General features: G+C 50.2%; 1 protein-coding gene across 1 annotated transcript; it reads right to left on the bottom strand.

Annotated features, from left to right (window-relative positions):
• Positions 1-13128: 13128 nt before the first annotated feature.
• Positions 13129-16633, bottom strand: CFL1 (cofilin 1). The gene is made up of 4 exons (XM_005894037.2): positions 16475-16633; positions 14330-14637; positions 13987-14063; positions 13129-13783 (listed from the first exon to the last, which is right to left on the bottom strand). Exons 1-4 carry the CDS (start codon positions 16475-16477, stop codon positions 13671-13673), a joined length of 501 nt encoding a protein of 166 aa, XP_005894099.1. The 5' UTR covers positions 16478-16633; the 3' UTR covers positions 13129-13670.
• Between the last annotated feature and the right edge of the window lie 1800 nt (positions 16634-18433).

Genomic DNA, 18433 nt, shown 5'->3' with positions numbered 1-18433 from the left:
TGCTTTCCAAGGTGCGGGGAATACAGTTCACCACTAATGGTTCACATGTGTATCTGTGTTATATAATCAGAAGACCATTCAGTCTTCATTCCTTCTTCTTGACTTCATTTGACAGTTTCTGAGCATCCTTGTGCTAAGGATGGTTGGGGGTGGGCATACAGAGATGCATACTTTTAAGGGTAGGAGATACGCGCAGAGTGGGCTGTGACTAAAAGGCCACTTATCCTATAAGGATGGAGCAGCCGTGGTCCATTTTTGAAGCCCCATCTGTCTCAAGCAGTTACCAAGGAAGGAGGCAGGAGACTTGGGGGCCTGTTGCACCAATGAACCAGACTGTCAGGGGCGGGGTAGGGATGGGGGTGGGCGGTGCAGGCATATGGACAGAGGAAGAGCTTGCCCTGGGGGTGTTGGAGAAGCCAACAAGTGAGGAGCGGGGTTCAAGTGAAATTTGATGAAGTGAGGGACTGACAGGCCAAAGTATGGAACAGAAGGCATCGTTTCAGTGTTTATCTATGTTCATATTCATAGTTAAATTAGTGTGTGTGTATATAATGTTTAGAGCAATGCCTGGCATATAGGAAGGGCAAATCTAAGTGTTAGCTATTGTATTACTATTATTGAATAGTGAATGCTACGTGTTGGGAGGATGTCCTGGGCTGTCAAACTGATGGGTTTGTGGTCACAGCCCACTGGCACCTAACCTTTGTAGGTGCCAGACTCTCTGATAATCTACTATTAGATCTTGTCCTTTAGATAAGCATGACCTTCTTCAAAATTCTCCTATAAATATAGAAAGATGAAAAGAATAATAAATGAGTAGGTAAGTAAAAATACAATAGAGAAAAATGAAATAATATAAAATACTTGATTAACAGAATTCAAGAAAGAATAAAAGAGCAAAAAACAGGAGACAGACAGCAAGATGGCAGGCTTGTAGCCTACTGTATCAGTAATTACAGTAATAGTGAAGTGGAAGAAGCACTACAATTAAAAATAAAACATTTTCACATTGGATTTTTAAAAAACAATTTAATTCTGTTAAAAGAGACTTATTTTGGGACTTCCCTGGTGGTCCAGTGGTTAAGAATCCATCTGCCAGTGCAGAGGACATGGGTTTGATCCCTGGTCTGAGAAGATCCTACATGTTGAGGAGCAGCTGAGCTCGAGTACTGCAACCACTCGAGTACTGCAACCACTCGAGTACTGCAGTTACTCGAGTACTGCAACCACTGAAGCTTGCTCATCTAGAGTCTGTGCTCTGCAACTGGAGAAGCCACAGCAATGAAAAGCCCGTGCACTGCAATGAAGAGTTGCCCCTGCTTGCCACACTAGAGAAAACTCACACATAGCAACAAAGACCCAGGACAGCTGTAAATAATTTTATTTTGAAAAAGACATACTTTTAAGAACACAGAAATATTGAGAAACTAATGGAATATGTACACTGTGAGCACACTAACCAAAAGGAAGCTGGTGTGGCTTTGTTAATTTCAAACAAAGTAGACTGGAAGAGAAAGTATTCTAGAAAAAAAGGAGGGATATTTTATAAATATTAAAGAGTCAATTCAACAGGAAGATAAAACACTCCTCAATTTTATGTACTTCATAACATAATTTCAAAATATTCAAAATAAAAAATTACAGAATTGAAGAAATCAACCCATGATTACAATTAGAGTTTTAGCACAACTGACAGCATATTAAAAAGCAGAGACATCACTTTGCCGACAAAGGTCCATCAGTCAAAGCTATGGTTTTTCCAGTAGTCATGTGTGGCTGTGAGAGTTGGACCATAAAGAAAGCTGAGCACGGAAGAATTGATGCTTTTGAACTCTGGTGCTGGACAAGACTCTTGAGAATCCCTTGGACTGCAAGGAGATCAAACCAGTCAATCCTAAAGGAAATCAGTCCTGAATATTCACTGGAAGGACTGATGCTGAACCTGAAACGCCAATACTTTAGCCACCTAATGCAAAGAGCCAACTCACTGGAAAAAACCCCAGTGCTGGGAGAGACTGAAGGCAGGAGAAGGGGACAACAGAGGATGAGATAGTTGGATGGCATTACCCACTCAATGGACATGAGTTTGAGCAAGCTCTGGGAGATAGTGAAGGACAGGGAAACCTGGTGTGCTGCAGTCTGTGGGGTCGCAAAGAGCTGGACACGACTGAGCAACTGAACAGCAATAAGTGTCAGCAGACCAAAAAACCCCAGCATTTAGATTTAAATAGTGTGATTAATCAGCTGACCTATGTAGCACTCTATAACCTACAACTGCAGAAAACACATTTTATTCAAGTGTACATGAAGCATTTACCAAAATCCATTATGTGTTTACCCAGAAAACAAGTATCAACAAACTTTAAAAGCCTGAAATAATATAGACTGTGATCTCTGATCTAGGAGACTCATCAAGGAATCAAAACAAAAAGATAACTACATTCCAAAATATTTGGAAATTAAACAACATACTTCTAAATAATAAGTCAAAGAAGAAATTATAATGGAAATTAGAAAAATTTTTAAGAAATTATTTTGAAAATATGACATATCAAAACGTATAAGATTGGAGAAGGAAATGGCAACCCACTCCAGTATTCTTGCCTGGGAAATCCCATGGACAGAGGAGCCTGGTGGGCTACAGTCTGTGGGGTTGCAAAAGAGTTAGACACGACTTAGCGTCTAAATAACAGATGGAGTCTTATGATGACTTGTGGCAGAACGATTGTCCCTAATACATCTGTTTATGAATAATTATGGTGAAAATGATAAGAAAAAGGAAGAAAATGTGACAGAATTCTTAACATAGATGCTTTTTAATATCCAAAGTTAAAAAAGATTTCTTTTCATACAGACTTCCTGAAAATGTGATTGTGGCTCAGCTGGTAAAGAATCCACCTGCAATGTGGGAGACCTGGGTTCGATCCCTGGGTTGGGAAGATCCCCTGGAGAAGGGAAAGGCTACCCACTCCAGTATTCTCTGGCCTGGAGAATTCCATGGACTGTATAGTCCACGGGGTCGCAAAGAGTCGAACACGACTGAGTGACTTTCACATCAAGTGTGAGTACAGTTTGACAAAGAAATGAAAGTATGAGCAGATTAAAAAAAAAAATGCTGACTTATAAGATGTAGTTAAAGCAGTATCCAGAGAGCAATTTATACCTCCAAATGTATATTTTAGAAAAAAAGAAAGGTTGAAAAGTCCGTGATCTAATTTCAACATCAAGAAGCTAGAGAGGACATATCTAGTGGTCTAGTGGTTAAGAATCTGCCTGCCAGTGCAGAGGACACCAGTTCGATCACTGGCATGGGAAAATCAACATGTCACAGGGCTATTAAGCCCTTGTGCCACAGTGTGCAAAACCTCTATGGAAAAACTATAAACATTACTGAGAAAAATTAAAGAAGACCTGAATCATTGGAAAGATAGCCATGTTCATGGATTAGAAGATTCAGTATTGTAAAAATGCCTATCCTTCCAAAATTTACCTATAGATTCAATGTAATCTCAATCAAATCTCAGAAGGTTTTTTGGGGTAGAAATTAACAAGCTGATTCTAAAATTTATATGGAAATTCAAAGGACCTAGCCAAAATGATTTTGAAAAAGAACAAAGTTAATTCTACATCATTTCCATATTGCCTATCAATTATACTAATCAAGAGAGTATGATATCAAAAATATAGATGTATATCAGTGCAACAGAATAGGGAATACAGAACTGGTCACTTTTGAAGTCAGTTGATTTTCTGCCAGAGTGTACACCAAAACAAATCATAGTGCAAATCAGTTCAGTTCAGTTGCTCAGTCGTGTCGGACTCTTGGCGACCCCATGGACTGCAGCACACCAGGCTTCCCTGTCCATCACCAACTCCCAGAGCCTACTCAAACTCATGTCCATTGAGTTGGTGATGCCATCCAACCATCTCATCCTCTGTCATCACCTTCTCCTCCTGCCTTCAATCTTTCCCAGCATCAGGGTCTTTTCAAATGAGTCAGCTCTTTGCATCAGGTGGCCAAAGTATTGGAGTTTCAGTTTCAGCATCAGTCCTTCCAATGAACACTCAGGACTCATTTCCTTTAGGATGGACTGGTTGGATCTCCTTGCAGTCCAAGGGACTCTCAAGAGTCTTCTCCAACACCACAGTTCAAAAGCATCAATTCTTCAGCGCTTATCTTTCTTTATAGTCCAACTCTCACATCCATACATGACTCCTGGAAAAACCATAGCTTTGTCTAGATGGACATTTGTTGGCAAAGTAATATCTCTGCTTTTTAATATGCTGTCTAGGTTGGTCATAACTTTTCTTCCAAGGACCAAGCGTCTTTTAATTTCATGGCTGAAGTCACCATCTTCAGTGATTTTGGAGCCCCCAAAAATAAAGTCTGTCACTGCTTCCATTGTTTCCCCATCTATTTGTCATGAAATGATGGGACAAGATACCATGATCTTAGTTTTCTGAATGTTGAGTTTTAAGCCAACTTTTTCACTCTCCTCTTTCACTTTCATCAAGAGGCTCTTTAGTTCTTCTTCACTTTCTACCATAAGTGTGGTGTCATCTGCATATCTGAGGTTATTGATATTTCTCCAGGCAGTCTTGATTTCAGCTTGTGTTTCTTCCAGTCTAGCATTTCTCATGATGTATTCTGCATATAAGTTAAATAAGCAGGGTGACAATATACAGCCTTGACATACTCCTTTCCTGATTTGGAACCAGTCTGTTGTTCCATGTCCAGTTCTAACTGTTGCTTCTTGACCTGCATACAGATTTCTCAGGAGGCAGGTCAGGTGGTCTGGTATTCCCATCTCTTTGAGAATTTTCCACAGTTTGCTTTGATCCACACAAAGACTTTGGCAGTCAATAAAGTAGAAATAGATGTTTTTCTGGAACTCTCTTGCTTTTTTGATGATCCAACAGATGTTGGCAATTTGATCTCTGGTTCCTCTGGCTTTTCTAAATCCAGCTTGAACATCTGGAAGTTCTTGGTTCATGTACTGTTGAAGCCTTGCTTGGAGAATTTTGAATATTACTTTGCTAGCATGTGAGATGAGTGCAATTGTGTGGTAGTTTGAGCATTCTTTGGCATTTCCTTTCTTAGGGATTGGAATGAAAACTGACCTTTTCCAGTCCTGTGGCTACTGCTGAGTTTTCCAAATTTGCTGGCATATTGAGTGCAGCACTTCATAGCATCATCTTTTAGAATTTGAAGTAGCTCAACTGGAATTCCATCACCTCCACTAGCTTTGTTCATAGTAATGCTTCCTATGGCCCACTTGACTTCACATTCCAGGATGTCTGGCTCTAGGTGAGTGATCACACCATCATGGTAATCTGGGTCGTGAAGATCTTTTTTGTACAGTTCTTCTGTGTATTCTTGCCACCTCTTCTTAATATCTTCTGCTTCTGTTAGGTGCATATTGTTTCTGTCCTTTATTGTGCCCATGTTTGCATGAAATGTTCCCTTGGTATCTCTAATTTTCTTGAAGAGATCTCTAGTCTTTCCCATTCTATTGGTTTCCTCTATTTCTTTGCATTGATCACTGAGGAAGGCTTTCTTATATCTCCTATTCTTTAGAACTCTGCCTCAAATGGGTATATCTTTCCTTTTCTCCTTTGCCTTTAGCGTCTCTTCTTTTCACTGCTATTTGTAAGGCCTCCTCAGACAACCATTTTGCCTTTTTGCATTTCTTTTTCTTGGAGATGGTCTTGATCACTGCCTCCTGTACAATGTCACGAACCTCCATTCATAGTTCATCAGGCACTCTGTCTATCAGTTCTAATCCCTTGACTCTATTTCTCACTTCCACTGTATAGTTGTAAGGGATTTGATTTAGGTCTTACCTGAATGGTCTAGTGGTTTTCCCTACTTTCTTCAATTTAAGTCTGAATTTGGCAATAAGGGCATGATCTGAGCCACAGTCAGCTCCTTGTCTTGTTTTTGATGACTGTATAGAGCTTCTCCATCTTTGGCTGCAAAAAATATAATCAATCTGATTTCGCTGTTGACCATCTGGTGATGTCCATGTGTGGAGTCTTCTCTTGTGTTGTTGGAAGAGGGTGTTTGCTATGACCATTGTGTTCTCTTGGCACAACTCTATTAGCCTTTGCCCTGCTTCATTCTGTACTCTAAGGCCAAATTTGCCTGTTACTACAGGTATTTCTTGACTTCCTACTTTTGCATTCCAGTCCCCTATAATGAAAAGGACATCTTTTTTGGGTGTTAGTTCTAGAAGGTCTTGTAGGTCTTCATAAAACCATTCAACTTCAGCCTCTTCAGCATTACTGGTCGGGGCATAGTCTTGGATTACTGTGATATTGAATGGAGTGCCTTGGAAATGAACAGAGATCATTCTGTCGTTTTTGAGATTGTATCCAAGTACTGCATTTTGAACTCTTTTGTTGACTATGATGGCTATTCCATTTCTTCTAAGGGATTCTTGCCCCACAATAGTAGATAATGGTCATCGGAGTTAAATTCACCCATTCCAGTCCATTTTAGTTCGCTGATTCCTAGAATGTCTATGTTCACTCTTGCCATCTCCTGTTTGACCACTTCCAATTTGCCTTGATTCATGGACCTAACATTCCAGGTTCCTATGCAATGTTGCTCTTTACAGCTTCAGACCTTGCTTCTATCACCAGTCATACCCACAACTGGGTGTTGTTTTTGCTTTGGCTCCATCCCTTCATTCTTTCTGGAGGTATTTCTCCACTAATCTCCAGTAGCATATTGGGCACCTACTGACCTGGGGAATTCATCATTCAGTGCCTATCTTTTTGCCTTTTCATACTGTTCATGGGGTTCTCAAGGCAAGAATACTGAAGTGGTTTGCCATTGCCTTCTCCAGCGGACCACATTTTGTCAGAACTCTCCACCATGATCCGTCCGTCTTGGGTGGCCCCACACGGCATGGCTCATAGTTTCATTGAGTTAGACAAGGCTGTGGTCCATGTGATCGGATTGGTTAGTTTTCTGTGATTGTGATTTTCATTCTGTCTTCCCTCTGATGGAGAAGTGCAAATACAATGTTTTTAAACAAATAGTGCTAAAACCACTAGCTATTATATGGCAGAAATGAATCACAACCCACACTTTACGCTATACACAAAATGAATTAAATGGATCATAGGCCTACATATAAATGTATGAAAATGGATCATAGACCTAAAACTGTTTCTGGAAGAAAAAAAATAGAATATCTTCATGACTTCGGGGTGGGAGTGTTTCTTCAAGAGTACAAAAACATCCTTAACCACAAAAGAAAAGATTGGTGTGTTGAGCTTATAGAATTATAAGCCATTAAGAGAGTGAAAAGACATCCCACAGAGCTGTGGATATTGACAACACATATAACTGACAAAGGCACCTGGAACTTCCGTACAGTGCTGGGGGGAGTGTAAATTAGAACAGTCAGCTTGGGAAAGTGTTTGGCAGTATCTGTGAAAGCGTTTTCAGCACATGCCTACCCTCTGACCAAGCAGTTCTCATACCCAACGGAAATGAGTACTTAGGTCCCTCAAAAGATATATGCAAGAATGTTCATGGTAGCTTTATTTATAATAACCCCAAACTGGAAATAATCCAAATGAGCACCAACAGTAGTAGACTAGATAAACTCTGATGTGGTCATACAGTGGGACACCACACAGCAATGAAAAAGAACCACCATGCTTAGCGACAAAGGTGGGTGTCGTTAAAGAACATGGTCACAAAAGAGTGTGTACCGTGTAACTACATTGATATATGAGGCTCAGGGCCAGATAAAATTAATCTATGAGTGGCCCCTCGGTGTCCTAAACATATGCCAAAGCCCGTGAGAGGAGACAGGGAGGCCTCTGAGGGTGAGAAGTGAGCTGTGCTTGGAGCGAGAGTGACTTCTGACCTTCTCCCTAGTACCTCCTGGCCCAGTGGTGTGGACAGAGCAGGTGCGCAGTAAAGGCTTACTGAGATAGCTCAGTGCAAGAATGAACTAGCAGCTTGGTGCCTCAGGGGTCTTTTCACTTGGAGAGATACAAGTGCTTGACCTATGAGTCTGTGCCTCTTGACACTGAACGTAGTGAGTGGAATGGTCTCGGGACCCCCTCAGAAAGGGGTGGGACCGTCTTTACACCTGGTGAGAGGTGCCTGAGGTAACCAGCTGGGATGGGGTGGGCAGGCAGCTGAGGAAGCACATGGGATGTGGAATTGAAAAACTGTTCCAATCTGGCCCTGCCGTGTGGCAGCTGTTTGGTTCAGGCCACGTTATTTTAGCTCTCTGGGGGTCGCAGCCCCTGGGCCTATAAAATGGGGCAAATTCACCCTACTTCAGAGGATGGCCCGGTGGGAAAGTATCATTGTGAAGCCCTGAGCAGTGACTTACCAGGATCTTTGGTGTGTGTGTCTGGGTGCAGCCAGTGGCCCCAGGGCATGGTGGAAATAATACTTTGAGGTGGCTCTGCAGGAGGCCTGGAAGCCTGGGGCCAGGATGCGGGTGGCGGTGCTCAGTCAAGTCAGGGCCCTCCCCTCCCCCACAGGCCTCCTCCATGTCAGTGGGCCTGCAGGGAGACAGCTCCTTGCAGGTGGCGATCTCAGATGCCATCAGCGAGTGGAGCGGGACAAGGTGAAGTTCACTGTTCAGACCAAGGTGACGTTGCACCGGGAGCAGGGGTGTGGTTCTGGTGGCTGCCAAAGGAGGCTTCAGGAGCCCGAGCAGCCTGGCTCACCTGGTGGGCAGATGCCAACAGAGCCTTAGGGCCCGGCTCCTCAACCTGGCTTTCGCCTCCCTGGCCCTCTGAGAAAGAGAGCATCTCATCTAGTCTCTGCCTGCCTTTTCCTAAGGCCCCAAGTGCTACCATCCCATGTCCACCCTCCTGAGGGTGAACAGGAACACGAGAGCCCCAACTTGGGCCTCACTTGGCATGTGGGACGGGGGTGGCCCAAAAGTGGGCATGCAGGAAGCTTGGTGGGTGTCAGGCTTGTGGGGGGCAGGGAAGGAGAGACCCCTCAGACAGGCTTCTCAGCTTTCAGAGCTGCCTGCCTCACTTCTCCCAGACCAAGTTCTCCGTCATGCAACAGCGTGAGGAGTTCATCTGGCTGCACAATGCCTACAAAGGAGGGGTACGCCAGTCTTCCTGTGAGGGGGAGCCGGCCTGGGAGAACAGGGGGTACGCCGGTCTCACTGTGAGGGGGAGCCGACCTGGGCCCTCGGGGGAGGCGGGGAGGCAGGGCCAGGCTTCGGGGTGCGGGTGATGGCCATCTTGATAATGAGAGGTCTCCCAGCTCTGTCCTCCTTTCAGTAGATCCCCTCAGCCCCTCCACGGTCAGACTCTGAGGCTGCATGCGGATTGAGGCTCTGGGTGGCCGTGGGAGGGAAGCCACTGGAGGTTCTGGCCTAGGGGGAGATCGTGCCACCCTTGGGAGCCCTTAGCTGCTCTGCTTCTGGTGGCTCAGTAAGTGGGTCCTGTCTGGCTCCTATAGGAGGTAGATGACTTCTTTGAGCATAAGAGGACCTTCTTGCTGGAATACCATGCCTGCATCTGGGACACCTATCTGTGGGTAGACCAAGTCATGCACTCATGAGTGTATGCAGAACTCCAGGGGCCCTGGATCCCCTACCTGCTCTCCCCAGTGGCATACTCCCCAGGGGAGAGGAAATTTCCTGTGTCTGCCTGTGGCCACAGACACCAGGATGGGGCTTGACAGGTGGACCAAGGGGCTCTGATGGAGGGCTCTATCCCAGCAAGCCTGGCAGATGATTACATGCCTATCTCAGCTGCACTGAGCAGTCTGGGATCTCAGGAAGTCAACCAGCTAAAGAGTGAGGATTCCCTCTGGCCCCTCTCCCCTCTAAGCCTGTAATACTGTGTCTGTCCATGAGGGGTCACTGTGTGGAAGTCTACTATCAGCTTTAGGGGGAGGTGCTTCTGTTTGGTTTTGGTAGAGAAAGAGCCGATTTCCCCAAGGGGGACCTAAGGGCAGGAAGACTTTAAGCACCTGCTAAGACCCCTGCCCTAACTCCTCCCCACTGCCTCCTAGGAGCTTCTTCAAATTGGCAGAGCTCTTTGAACAGTTAAAGGTGAGTACTGCCTTCTGTGTTGAAAGGTGATCATGATCCTTTCCAGGGAAGAGAATGTCCTGGGAGGGGTAAAGCTCCAGGATCGTTTTGGAATCTTTCAGTGATAACTTGGGCCCGATGAAGCCCTGGGCTCATTCTCCACACTAGTTTAGAAGAGTGGAGTGAAGTCAGGGATCCAGCCTCAAGTGTGAGTGCGTGTGGTGATGGAGGAGGAGGTGGGAAGTGGGTTTGGCAAGGCCCTTACCAGGATGTGCCACGTGCCTTTGGCACTGTGCTGTGCTGCCAACATTCTGCCCCAGACACACTTCCTGAACTCTTCGCCAAGAAAGTCACTGGAGTGTGCCAATCTTTCTAAAATGTCTGTTGCTCTTCATCTCTTCCCTGCTCAGGGCCCCTCAGTGACCCTGTCGCTTCCAGGAACTGCCTAAGACACAAAGCCCAGAGTTCTAGCTTGCATTTTAAGCCTGGTATGCTCTGGCCACTGCCACCCAACTGCCCTACTGAACTTAAAGTCCCCAAAAATCATACCTGGCTTGCACACCTGCAAAGCCTTTGCCTGTTGTCTAACCCCTACTCAACCCCCAAGATGCAGATCCGAGGCCACCTGCTTTGTGAAGCCTTCAATGGCCTGCTCCCCTGAATGTGAGTACTTGACATAGAGTGGTTATCAGGTGACTCTGTTGGGTATTTAGAGGGACAGCAGCACCCCTTTCCTTAGCAGCCCCTCTGCCAGCTCTGTCCCCAGCCTCCACCTTCTTGCTTCAGGAGCTGGAGGGCCAAGTGGCCTCTAACGAGGACCTGAAGCTGTCAGACATGCTGAGATACTACATGCGAGATTCCCAGGCAGCCAAGGTGAGAGTGGCCCCAGAGCAAACCTCAGGGCTGGAGGCCAGGAGGCTGAGCCACCAGGGTGAGCAGGCAGACGAGGGCCGTGGGCCAGGGATTCTGTGCCCTTGCTGGCCCCAGGACTACTGTCCTGGCAGCTGCTGGCACTGGCAGACTACAAGAATGCCAACAAGGTGCTGGACAACGCCCGCGTGAACACCAACAAGGTGCTGGACGAGGCCCGCACCAGCAGCACACCAGGAGGTGTGGGCTACAGAGAGCCACCAACAGCTGTGCTGCTAGTGCTTCGAATGCCTCTCTGACTCAGCCAGGCAGAGTAAGCCCCGTGGCCCACAAGCCCCTGCCTCTGCACTGGCCACCCTGCCAGAGTCCCCATTCCTCTCTTCTCCAGAGCTCATGGACTTCAGATCCCATGTATCTTCCTTCCGCGAGAACCTCACTGAGCTGGCCGAGCTGGAGCTCAAACATGCCAAAGGTGAGCCATCCAGCCTCACCGAGCCCTCTTGCTGCCTTCCTGGTCTCCTACCCGGGCCTCTAGTTTCTCAGTGCTTGGGAGCAGGGGTGGACGTGGTGGGGTGGAGGGAGGTGGCTGGCATGAACACCCCAGCTATGCAGGGCCAGGGCTCCCCATTTGGACCAGCACCCTTCCCTTCTCATTGGTAGCAAGGCCTCAGTGAACGGTAGGACAGGGCTGGGGACAGAGGAGTCATTCAAGGTGGGGGAACAGCAGGGAGGAGTCATCAAGACCCTTTCCTCCACAGGCCAGCACCCTGCTTCTGCAGAGCACCCCAGTTATCCTCAAGGGGGAGCCTTAGAGCTTCCAAAAGCCCCCAGATCTCCTACTCCAGACAGGTGCCTTCCAGCCCTAGGAGCCACTTGCCATGCCCCTTCTCAGGGCAACCCCCACCCCTGCCCCAAGGTGCCAGGCCCTGCCAGAGGGAGAGCGAGCAGCATGGACACCACTCTTGGCCAGAGGTAAGCAGAGCCCCAACCTGGGGAAGCCCAGGGAACATGACCTCCCCTCCGCAGAGGCAGACAGCCTCCACCCACGCTGGTCCGAGTTCGTTTGTCTCCAGCCTGTTCACAAATAAAAAACCTGGTTTTACAAGGAGGCTTGCTTGTCCTGATATTCCAGTTGCAGGGCCCACCAGGTACATCCTCTACCAGGGGGACCATGGTAGAGGCCAGGTCCTGGGGGACACCCCTGCAATGTGTTCAGTCGCTCTGCAGAGTGCCAGGAGGCACCCTGTATAAAGGGACAAGATCCAGAACTTGGAACCCAGGAGCAGTCAAGATGTGCCACCACCCCCTTATAAACCCTGGCACAGACCACACATAAAACTAATTATAAATCCTCTGCACCCATTTCCCAATTAGAGAATGAAATACGCCTTCCTGCCTCCCTCTCAGAAATACTGGCAAGTTCCAAAGAACAATCTTTAATTCCAGGCAGCTTTTTAGCTGATGGGGAAGCTGGGTGGGGGGAGAAGTATAAATCCTGCATTACCACCACCCCTAGGACAAGACTTCCACCTTTACCTGTGGGGCAGGTGAAAACCCAAAGTACAGTCTGGAAAGAGCCCACAGCAAAGTTGGCAAGAGGCTTGAGGCTCCAGCCAACACCCTCCTGGTTAAACACCAGGAAGGTGGTACCCAAGACACCTGGGTCTGAAGTCCTGGGCTCCACCTGGCCGGCCCCACCCTAGACCCCAGACACAGCTGCTTAAGGCCAAAGGCTCAACCTGGCTTCTGACTCACAGCAGCCAGCAGACCCAGCCCTCATAAATGAGTCAGCCACCCAGGGGAGAAGCAGAGCAAAGACCAACTCCTGAAGGTGGAGAACAAGCTCGAGGCAGCCAGTGACTTGCAGCCTCACGGCCCACATCTGGGAAGGCTGCATGGGGAATAAGAGGACGGGCCTCACCGTCCTGTTGCCCACCTGGATCAAGGCAACAGAAGCAGCCAGTTCAGGCATGAAGCCCCTCTGTTCAAGGGACCCCTGCAGGCAGTAGCAGACACACCCTGGCTGAGCTACCTCCTAGCCAGCCAGCCTGGTGCCAGCTATAAAGTGAAGAATGGAAACTGTCAGAAAAGGAGGCTCAGCCAGGCACAGGGGTCAAATGAAGGTGTGTGGGGGCTGGAGAGGTGGGTACAGAGGAGATGCTCGTTCTCCCACCCTGCCTCCTGCACAAGGTCCCCAAGGGCCCCAACCTTGAAACAAACATCCCATTAGTGAGCCTTTTTATTGTTTTTTTTTTTTTTTTAAATTGAAGGTCCCTTACTGGTCCTGCTTCCATGAGTGGCTGTGACCAGAGGAAAGGGGGGAGGGGAGGCAGGCGGCGCAGGGAGGGTCCTCTCAACAGCATTCCATTTATACACAGAACTAAACAGACAAGCACAGAGTCACTACTGCAGTTAGAAGTTGGCAGCATGGGAAAGGGGAGGAATAGGCGGGGAACTGGGGTGTCGTTAAAAAAAATACAGGCCCCCCCCAAACAGGGGTTCCTGGGGGGGGAACTTGGTCTGTTTCAACCCAAGAGGAATCAAGATCAAAAGCGGTTTGGGAAGGCCAGAACCGTCAGGGGTGGAGGGAGGAGGAAGGTCCAGGGGGTCGGGGGGGCTGTTTGGCAACTGGGGTGAAGGGACTGCCCTCCCCCTGCTGGGATTCCCCCCAGCCCCTCCGGTCTGGCAGGAAGGGGGCAGCCTGCAACCCCCGTGGGCAGGTCTGGGGCTGCCAGATGCTCCAGGCAGGGGGCTGGAGGGGGCTCACAAAGGCTTGCCCTCCAGGGAGATGACAGCGCTGCCCCCCAGCTTCTCTGCAAGGGTGCAGCGGTCCTTGACCTCCTCGTAGCAGTTTGCTTGTAATTCATGCTTGATCCCTGTAGGGAAGAAGAGGGAGCATCTGTGAGCAGGAAGGGTGGGGGTGGGGGGTGCTGCAGCTGGGAAGGAGCCAGTCTGAACAGATGGAGGGGACCAGGCTGCCTTCCAGCGGGCAGGGATCTCCTGGGCCATGCCATTCACCCCACCCAGCAGCCAAGGCCCAAGCACAAGGGCATATGGCGCCACCAATGCTGGCCCTTACCCGTCAGTTTCTTCTTGATGGCATCCTTGGAGCTGGCATAGATCATTTTGCTCTTAAGGGGTGCACACTCAGGGGCCCTGGAAGAGAAAAGAATCAAGAGAACTTGCCTCCAAATCCAGCAAGTGCCCTCAAGCGATAAATAACTTCCAGAAACCCCTGAGCTAGGCCCCAGCATTCACGCTTTCATCAAGTTCCTCATTGACAAGTGTTTTATTACAACACCCTCCTCTGACACGCAGGCGTCTGGATTAAGCCGGAGCCACAGACCTTCCTGTCCTGGGAAAGGGGGGTGGGGCAGAGCTAGAGCAGGTCAAAGGGGAAAGTGCCTGCAGGAGGAGCTCACCAGAAGATGAACACCAGGTCCTCCTTCTTGCTCTCCTTGGTCTCGTAGGTTGCATCGTAGAGGGCGTAGCGGCAGTCCTTGTCTGGCAGCATCTTGACAAAGGTGGCATAGGGGTCGTCTACCGTCTGGCCCACGTCACCCACCAGGATCTCCTTGCCCTCCTCCAGGATGATGTTCTTCTTGTCCTCACTCAGGCAGAAGAGCACCGCCTTCTTGCGCTTCTTCACTTCCTCTGGTGTCGACGACTTACGCACTTTCATGTCGTTGAACACTTTGATGACCCCATCAGAGACAGCCACACCGGAGGCCTAGAGGATGAGCCACACGCACCTCGTGAGGAGACAGTTTCTGGGACATGCCCTGAAGTCCCTCTTTTGCTTTGTTAGGAGATCTGTCTAGAGGCCAACAAAGTACAGTCCTCAGCCCCAAGAGGTCACTACTCATCCCCTTCCTAGGACTAGTGACACTATTTTCCCACCCAGGTCACCGTCAAAGGATCAGATGTGACACAATCCCAGAATAGCAGCCAAAGAAAAAGAGACCTTTGATCGCATAATTCAACAGCATTCCTCCCCACCCCGACATCCTGCAGGCTAGAGATCCAAGACCTGTGAGAAGCAGAGCCTCGGCCAAGATGTGAGTCCAAATTAAAAGAACCGACAGACTACTGACCCCGTTTTCTACGCAGTCTCAGCTTTTGCATAAAGTGCTGACTCAGAACTTCACGTAGAGCAGAAAGGGATCCAGATCCTAGTCATCTCCATAGAACCAGGACCCACCAACGGTGCTCAACAGTTCCAGCAAGCCCATCAGCACGGTTCAAAGCAGTTATTACACATTTCCTTCTCTGCCACGGTCTCCCCAAACCAAAGCAACAACAAACCCCTAATTAAGGCCTCACAAGGGAAAAATGCAGGCCCCCAAGTCGCTGACAGGAGTCAGCGGTCCAAAGTCAAGTGCCCACAGTCTCTGAGAGCTCTTTAAACTTGTAGGTCGTGTTGGGGGACACCCTAGCCAGGGAGGGAGTGACGGTCCACGGTGAAATCTGCCCCCGCTCCCGGAACTGCAGAGGAAGCCGGCCACGTGATTGAGCCGCTTCCGGAGTAGGCGGTGAAAGCAGATCGGCTAGAATCAGCCCCCTCCCCGAAAAAAAAAAAACTCATACCCAGCGGCAGCTGCATCTCGGAAGGCCTCAACCCAATGGAATCGCCTGCGCCGACGAGCTTATCGGCCCCCTGCGCTGCAGGCCTGGGCAAGTTACACAACCTTCGGCTCTCGCAGCCCTCGGGCCGAACACAGGGGACGGGGTGGTTTCCGGGCGGTGCCCGCCTGGGTCACTTCCCTAAACGAGACTCCACCCTCAGGCCCCATCCGGGAGAGCCGAAGGCCCCGTTAGTCCACGGCTTCTGGCCCAGCGGCCAGGCCTGACCGTGTGCGCACGCGCCGGCCGGGAGCGCCGTCCCAGTCTCCGCCGGGTGTACTCCGCGAACCCGGCTCGCCTTCAGGGGCTCGCCAGCCTGGGAGGACAGCCGAGGACTCCTTCGCGGTCCGCTCTGTGACGCGCGGTGCAAGCCCCTAATCGATGGCGCCTGCGCCAGGACACCCCCGCATCCCCCGCCAGCCGCACCGCCCCCGCCCCTCGCGGGCATCCCTGCCACCTGCTCTCGAGACGGACCCCGCTCGAGAGGGAGGGTGACGCGGAGACAGGAACAGCCCTTGGGTGGGGCGCGCGCGCCAAGACCGCTCGCGCGCTTTTCCTCCGTCGCCCCCGGGCCGGGTTTGGATGCCGCGTGTTCCAGTAGAGACGCGCGTCCCCGAGAAGCGACTCTCGGCGGCCCCGCGAGGGGACGGGGGCGCGCGCGCCCTGGACCCCTCCCCCACGGCCCTGGGCCGCGCGGGCGCAGCAGCCGGGTGGGGGAGGGGAAGGGAGCCCAGGGGGCGCGCGAGCGACGTCCAAGCCAACCCTCCCCGGCGCCCGCGGGCGCGCACGCGCGTCCTGGCGCCGCCCGCCCCTCAGCACGAGACCCTCGTCCAGACCCGGGAGCTGGGGAAGAGGGTGCCGACGTTGCGCCCCCTTTCCCTCTCGCGCGCCCAGATGATCGACTCGCGGCCACCTCCCCCGCGGCGCCGTAGCCTGCAGCTCACCATGTTTCCGGAAGCGAAAAGGCGATAGCTAGGAGAGCCTACAAGACGAGAGGCGCTGCAGCTGCTGCCGGGATCCGACTGAACGCGGCCTCTCCCGGCCCCTTCCGTTTAGTACGAGCCGCACAATGAGGGGCGGGGCGGGCTTCCGGGGCTCCTCCTGCGGGCCGACGGGAAATGAAGTCCGAGGGCCCTGCGCGGTCTTCGGGCTCGCTGGGTAACAGAGTCTTCTTCGTCTGACAGCCTCCGAGCGCCACGTTGCATCCTGGGAAAAGTAGTCCGAAACAGCAGAGAGAGGCGGGGCTGTGGCGGACAGAGCGCAGCCGTTGGTCGAGTTTCCCAGGAAATACTCCTAGCTCAGTGAAGGCCTCAGCGTTTGGTAATAAGACCTGAGAATAAACCCTGGCTTCGAGGCTCTGCCTGTGTCTTCCTGCAATGAGGGTAGACCTGGGTTCGATTCCTGGGTCGGGAAGATCCCCTGGAGAAGGAAATGGCAACCCACTCCAGTATTCTTGCCTGGGGAATCCCATGGACAGAGGAGCCTGGTGGGCTGCAGTCCACGGGGTCGGACACGACTGAGCGACTTCACTTTCACTTTCTTTCGCGGCTCTTTACCCAGTAGCGAAACGATTTTCCTAAGCTTCATCTTGGCACTTTCTGGATACCTTGGTATGAAACTTTTCAGCGAGTTAGTATTTAACTTTTCTGAATTGAAGCACCTATAATAAATAGGTGCTTTTTCCTGGGATCCAGTCTTAGAACAAGGAGAATTGCAAGTATAAGGCCCCTCCAATACAATAAGTATTCATGAAGTCTACTTCATGTTGTCTGCTGAGAAAAGGTATATGCAACGTCAATAAAATGAGGAAAAAAACACAAAGGAAAGGCTACAAGGAAATGTTTGGAAATAAGAGATTTGTACCAAAAGGTGTTTGGCAAATTAATAAGGCAATAAAGGGAGAAGGGGTTTTGTGTATTCGATTCAAAGAGTATGTGCTTTTCTACTAGATAGTGAAAAGAGAAAATAGATATTAAACCAGACTTGAATCTCACTCTTGAGTTTGTAACCAGGCATATGGTTAATTAATACCCTTAGACATTGAGGCAGAAGTTCTGTGAGAGCATAACCTTAAAAAAAAACCAAACTGGGGTGGGGGACTCCGGGAACATTTCGTCGGTCTCGAAGACCACTTAGTCTGCAAGAAGAGAAGACAAAGTCCCAAACAAGAGGCCCGGGGCATTGATCCTACACACAAAATAAAGGGTGGAACAATAAACAGCTGGAAGCCTGGTCTTCAGGACCCGGCTAGCGACACCCGAGTGGGGTACGTCGCAGAGCATGCTGGGGATTGTAGTCGGGGACATCCCGTAGCATCGCCCACCAACCGAACTCCCAAGGAGCCTCAATGGGGGGCTGCAGCTCAACCGCCGCCTCCCGCTAGAGACCCGGCCGGAGATAAGGCTGGGTCCGCCGTTTCGGAGTTTCCTAGAGCAATGAGGAGGGGGAGGGAGACTTCGCAGTTACCGTGGAGACGCGCTCCAGCCCGCCCCTAGCAGCGGGATGCCCTAGATGTCCTTATTAGGACAAGAGACTAAAGAGGGCGGGGCCAATCTGAAGGCCGGCGGCAGGCTCCTTATAAGGCAGCGTCGGGCGGGAGGCGGGAGTGTGGAGCGTGATAGCGGGTGAGAGATCGGGGCTGGGCGGGGCTTGAAAGGGCGGACCTGGAGCCCAGGCGCTCGCCTCTCCGCTCCGGTTCGGCCCCCGATCTGCATCTCTCCACTTCCGGAATAATCCCTGACGGCTGCTCTAACTCACTGAGTAGACTCGGGCTCAACTGGACCCCTGTGGATGGTTTCCATGTTAACCTCCCTGAGGGTCCCCCACCTCCAACGAGTCACAAAAGCGATGAAGTGTTTTCCTTTGTCCGAGCTTCTTACTCCCAGGCTGCCACCCCGAATCCA

This window comes from Bos mutus, chromosome 22, assembly GCF_027580195.1.
Source record: "Bos mutus isolate GX-2022 chromosome 22, NWIPB_WYAK_1.1, whole genome shotgun sequence".
Lineage (NCBI taxonomy): Eukaryota > Metazoa > Chordata > Mammalia > Artiodactyla > Bovidae > Bos > Bos mutus.
The sequence above is the reverse complement of the archived record's forward strand: the minus strand, read 5'-3'. Positions and strand labels throughout refer to the sequence as shown.

Coding starts and splice junctions, on each gene's coding strand:
- CFL1 (XM_005894037.2), bottom strand. Junction 14,064..14,329: donor GACCTGGTGTTCATCTTCTG/GTGAGCTCCTCC, acceptor TTTCTCTTCCAG/GGCCCCTGAGTGTGCACCCC. Junction 13,784..13,986: donor CATCAAGAAGAAACTGACGG/GTAAGGGCCAGC, acceptor TCTTCCCTACAG/GGATCAAGCATGAATTACAA.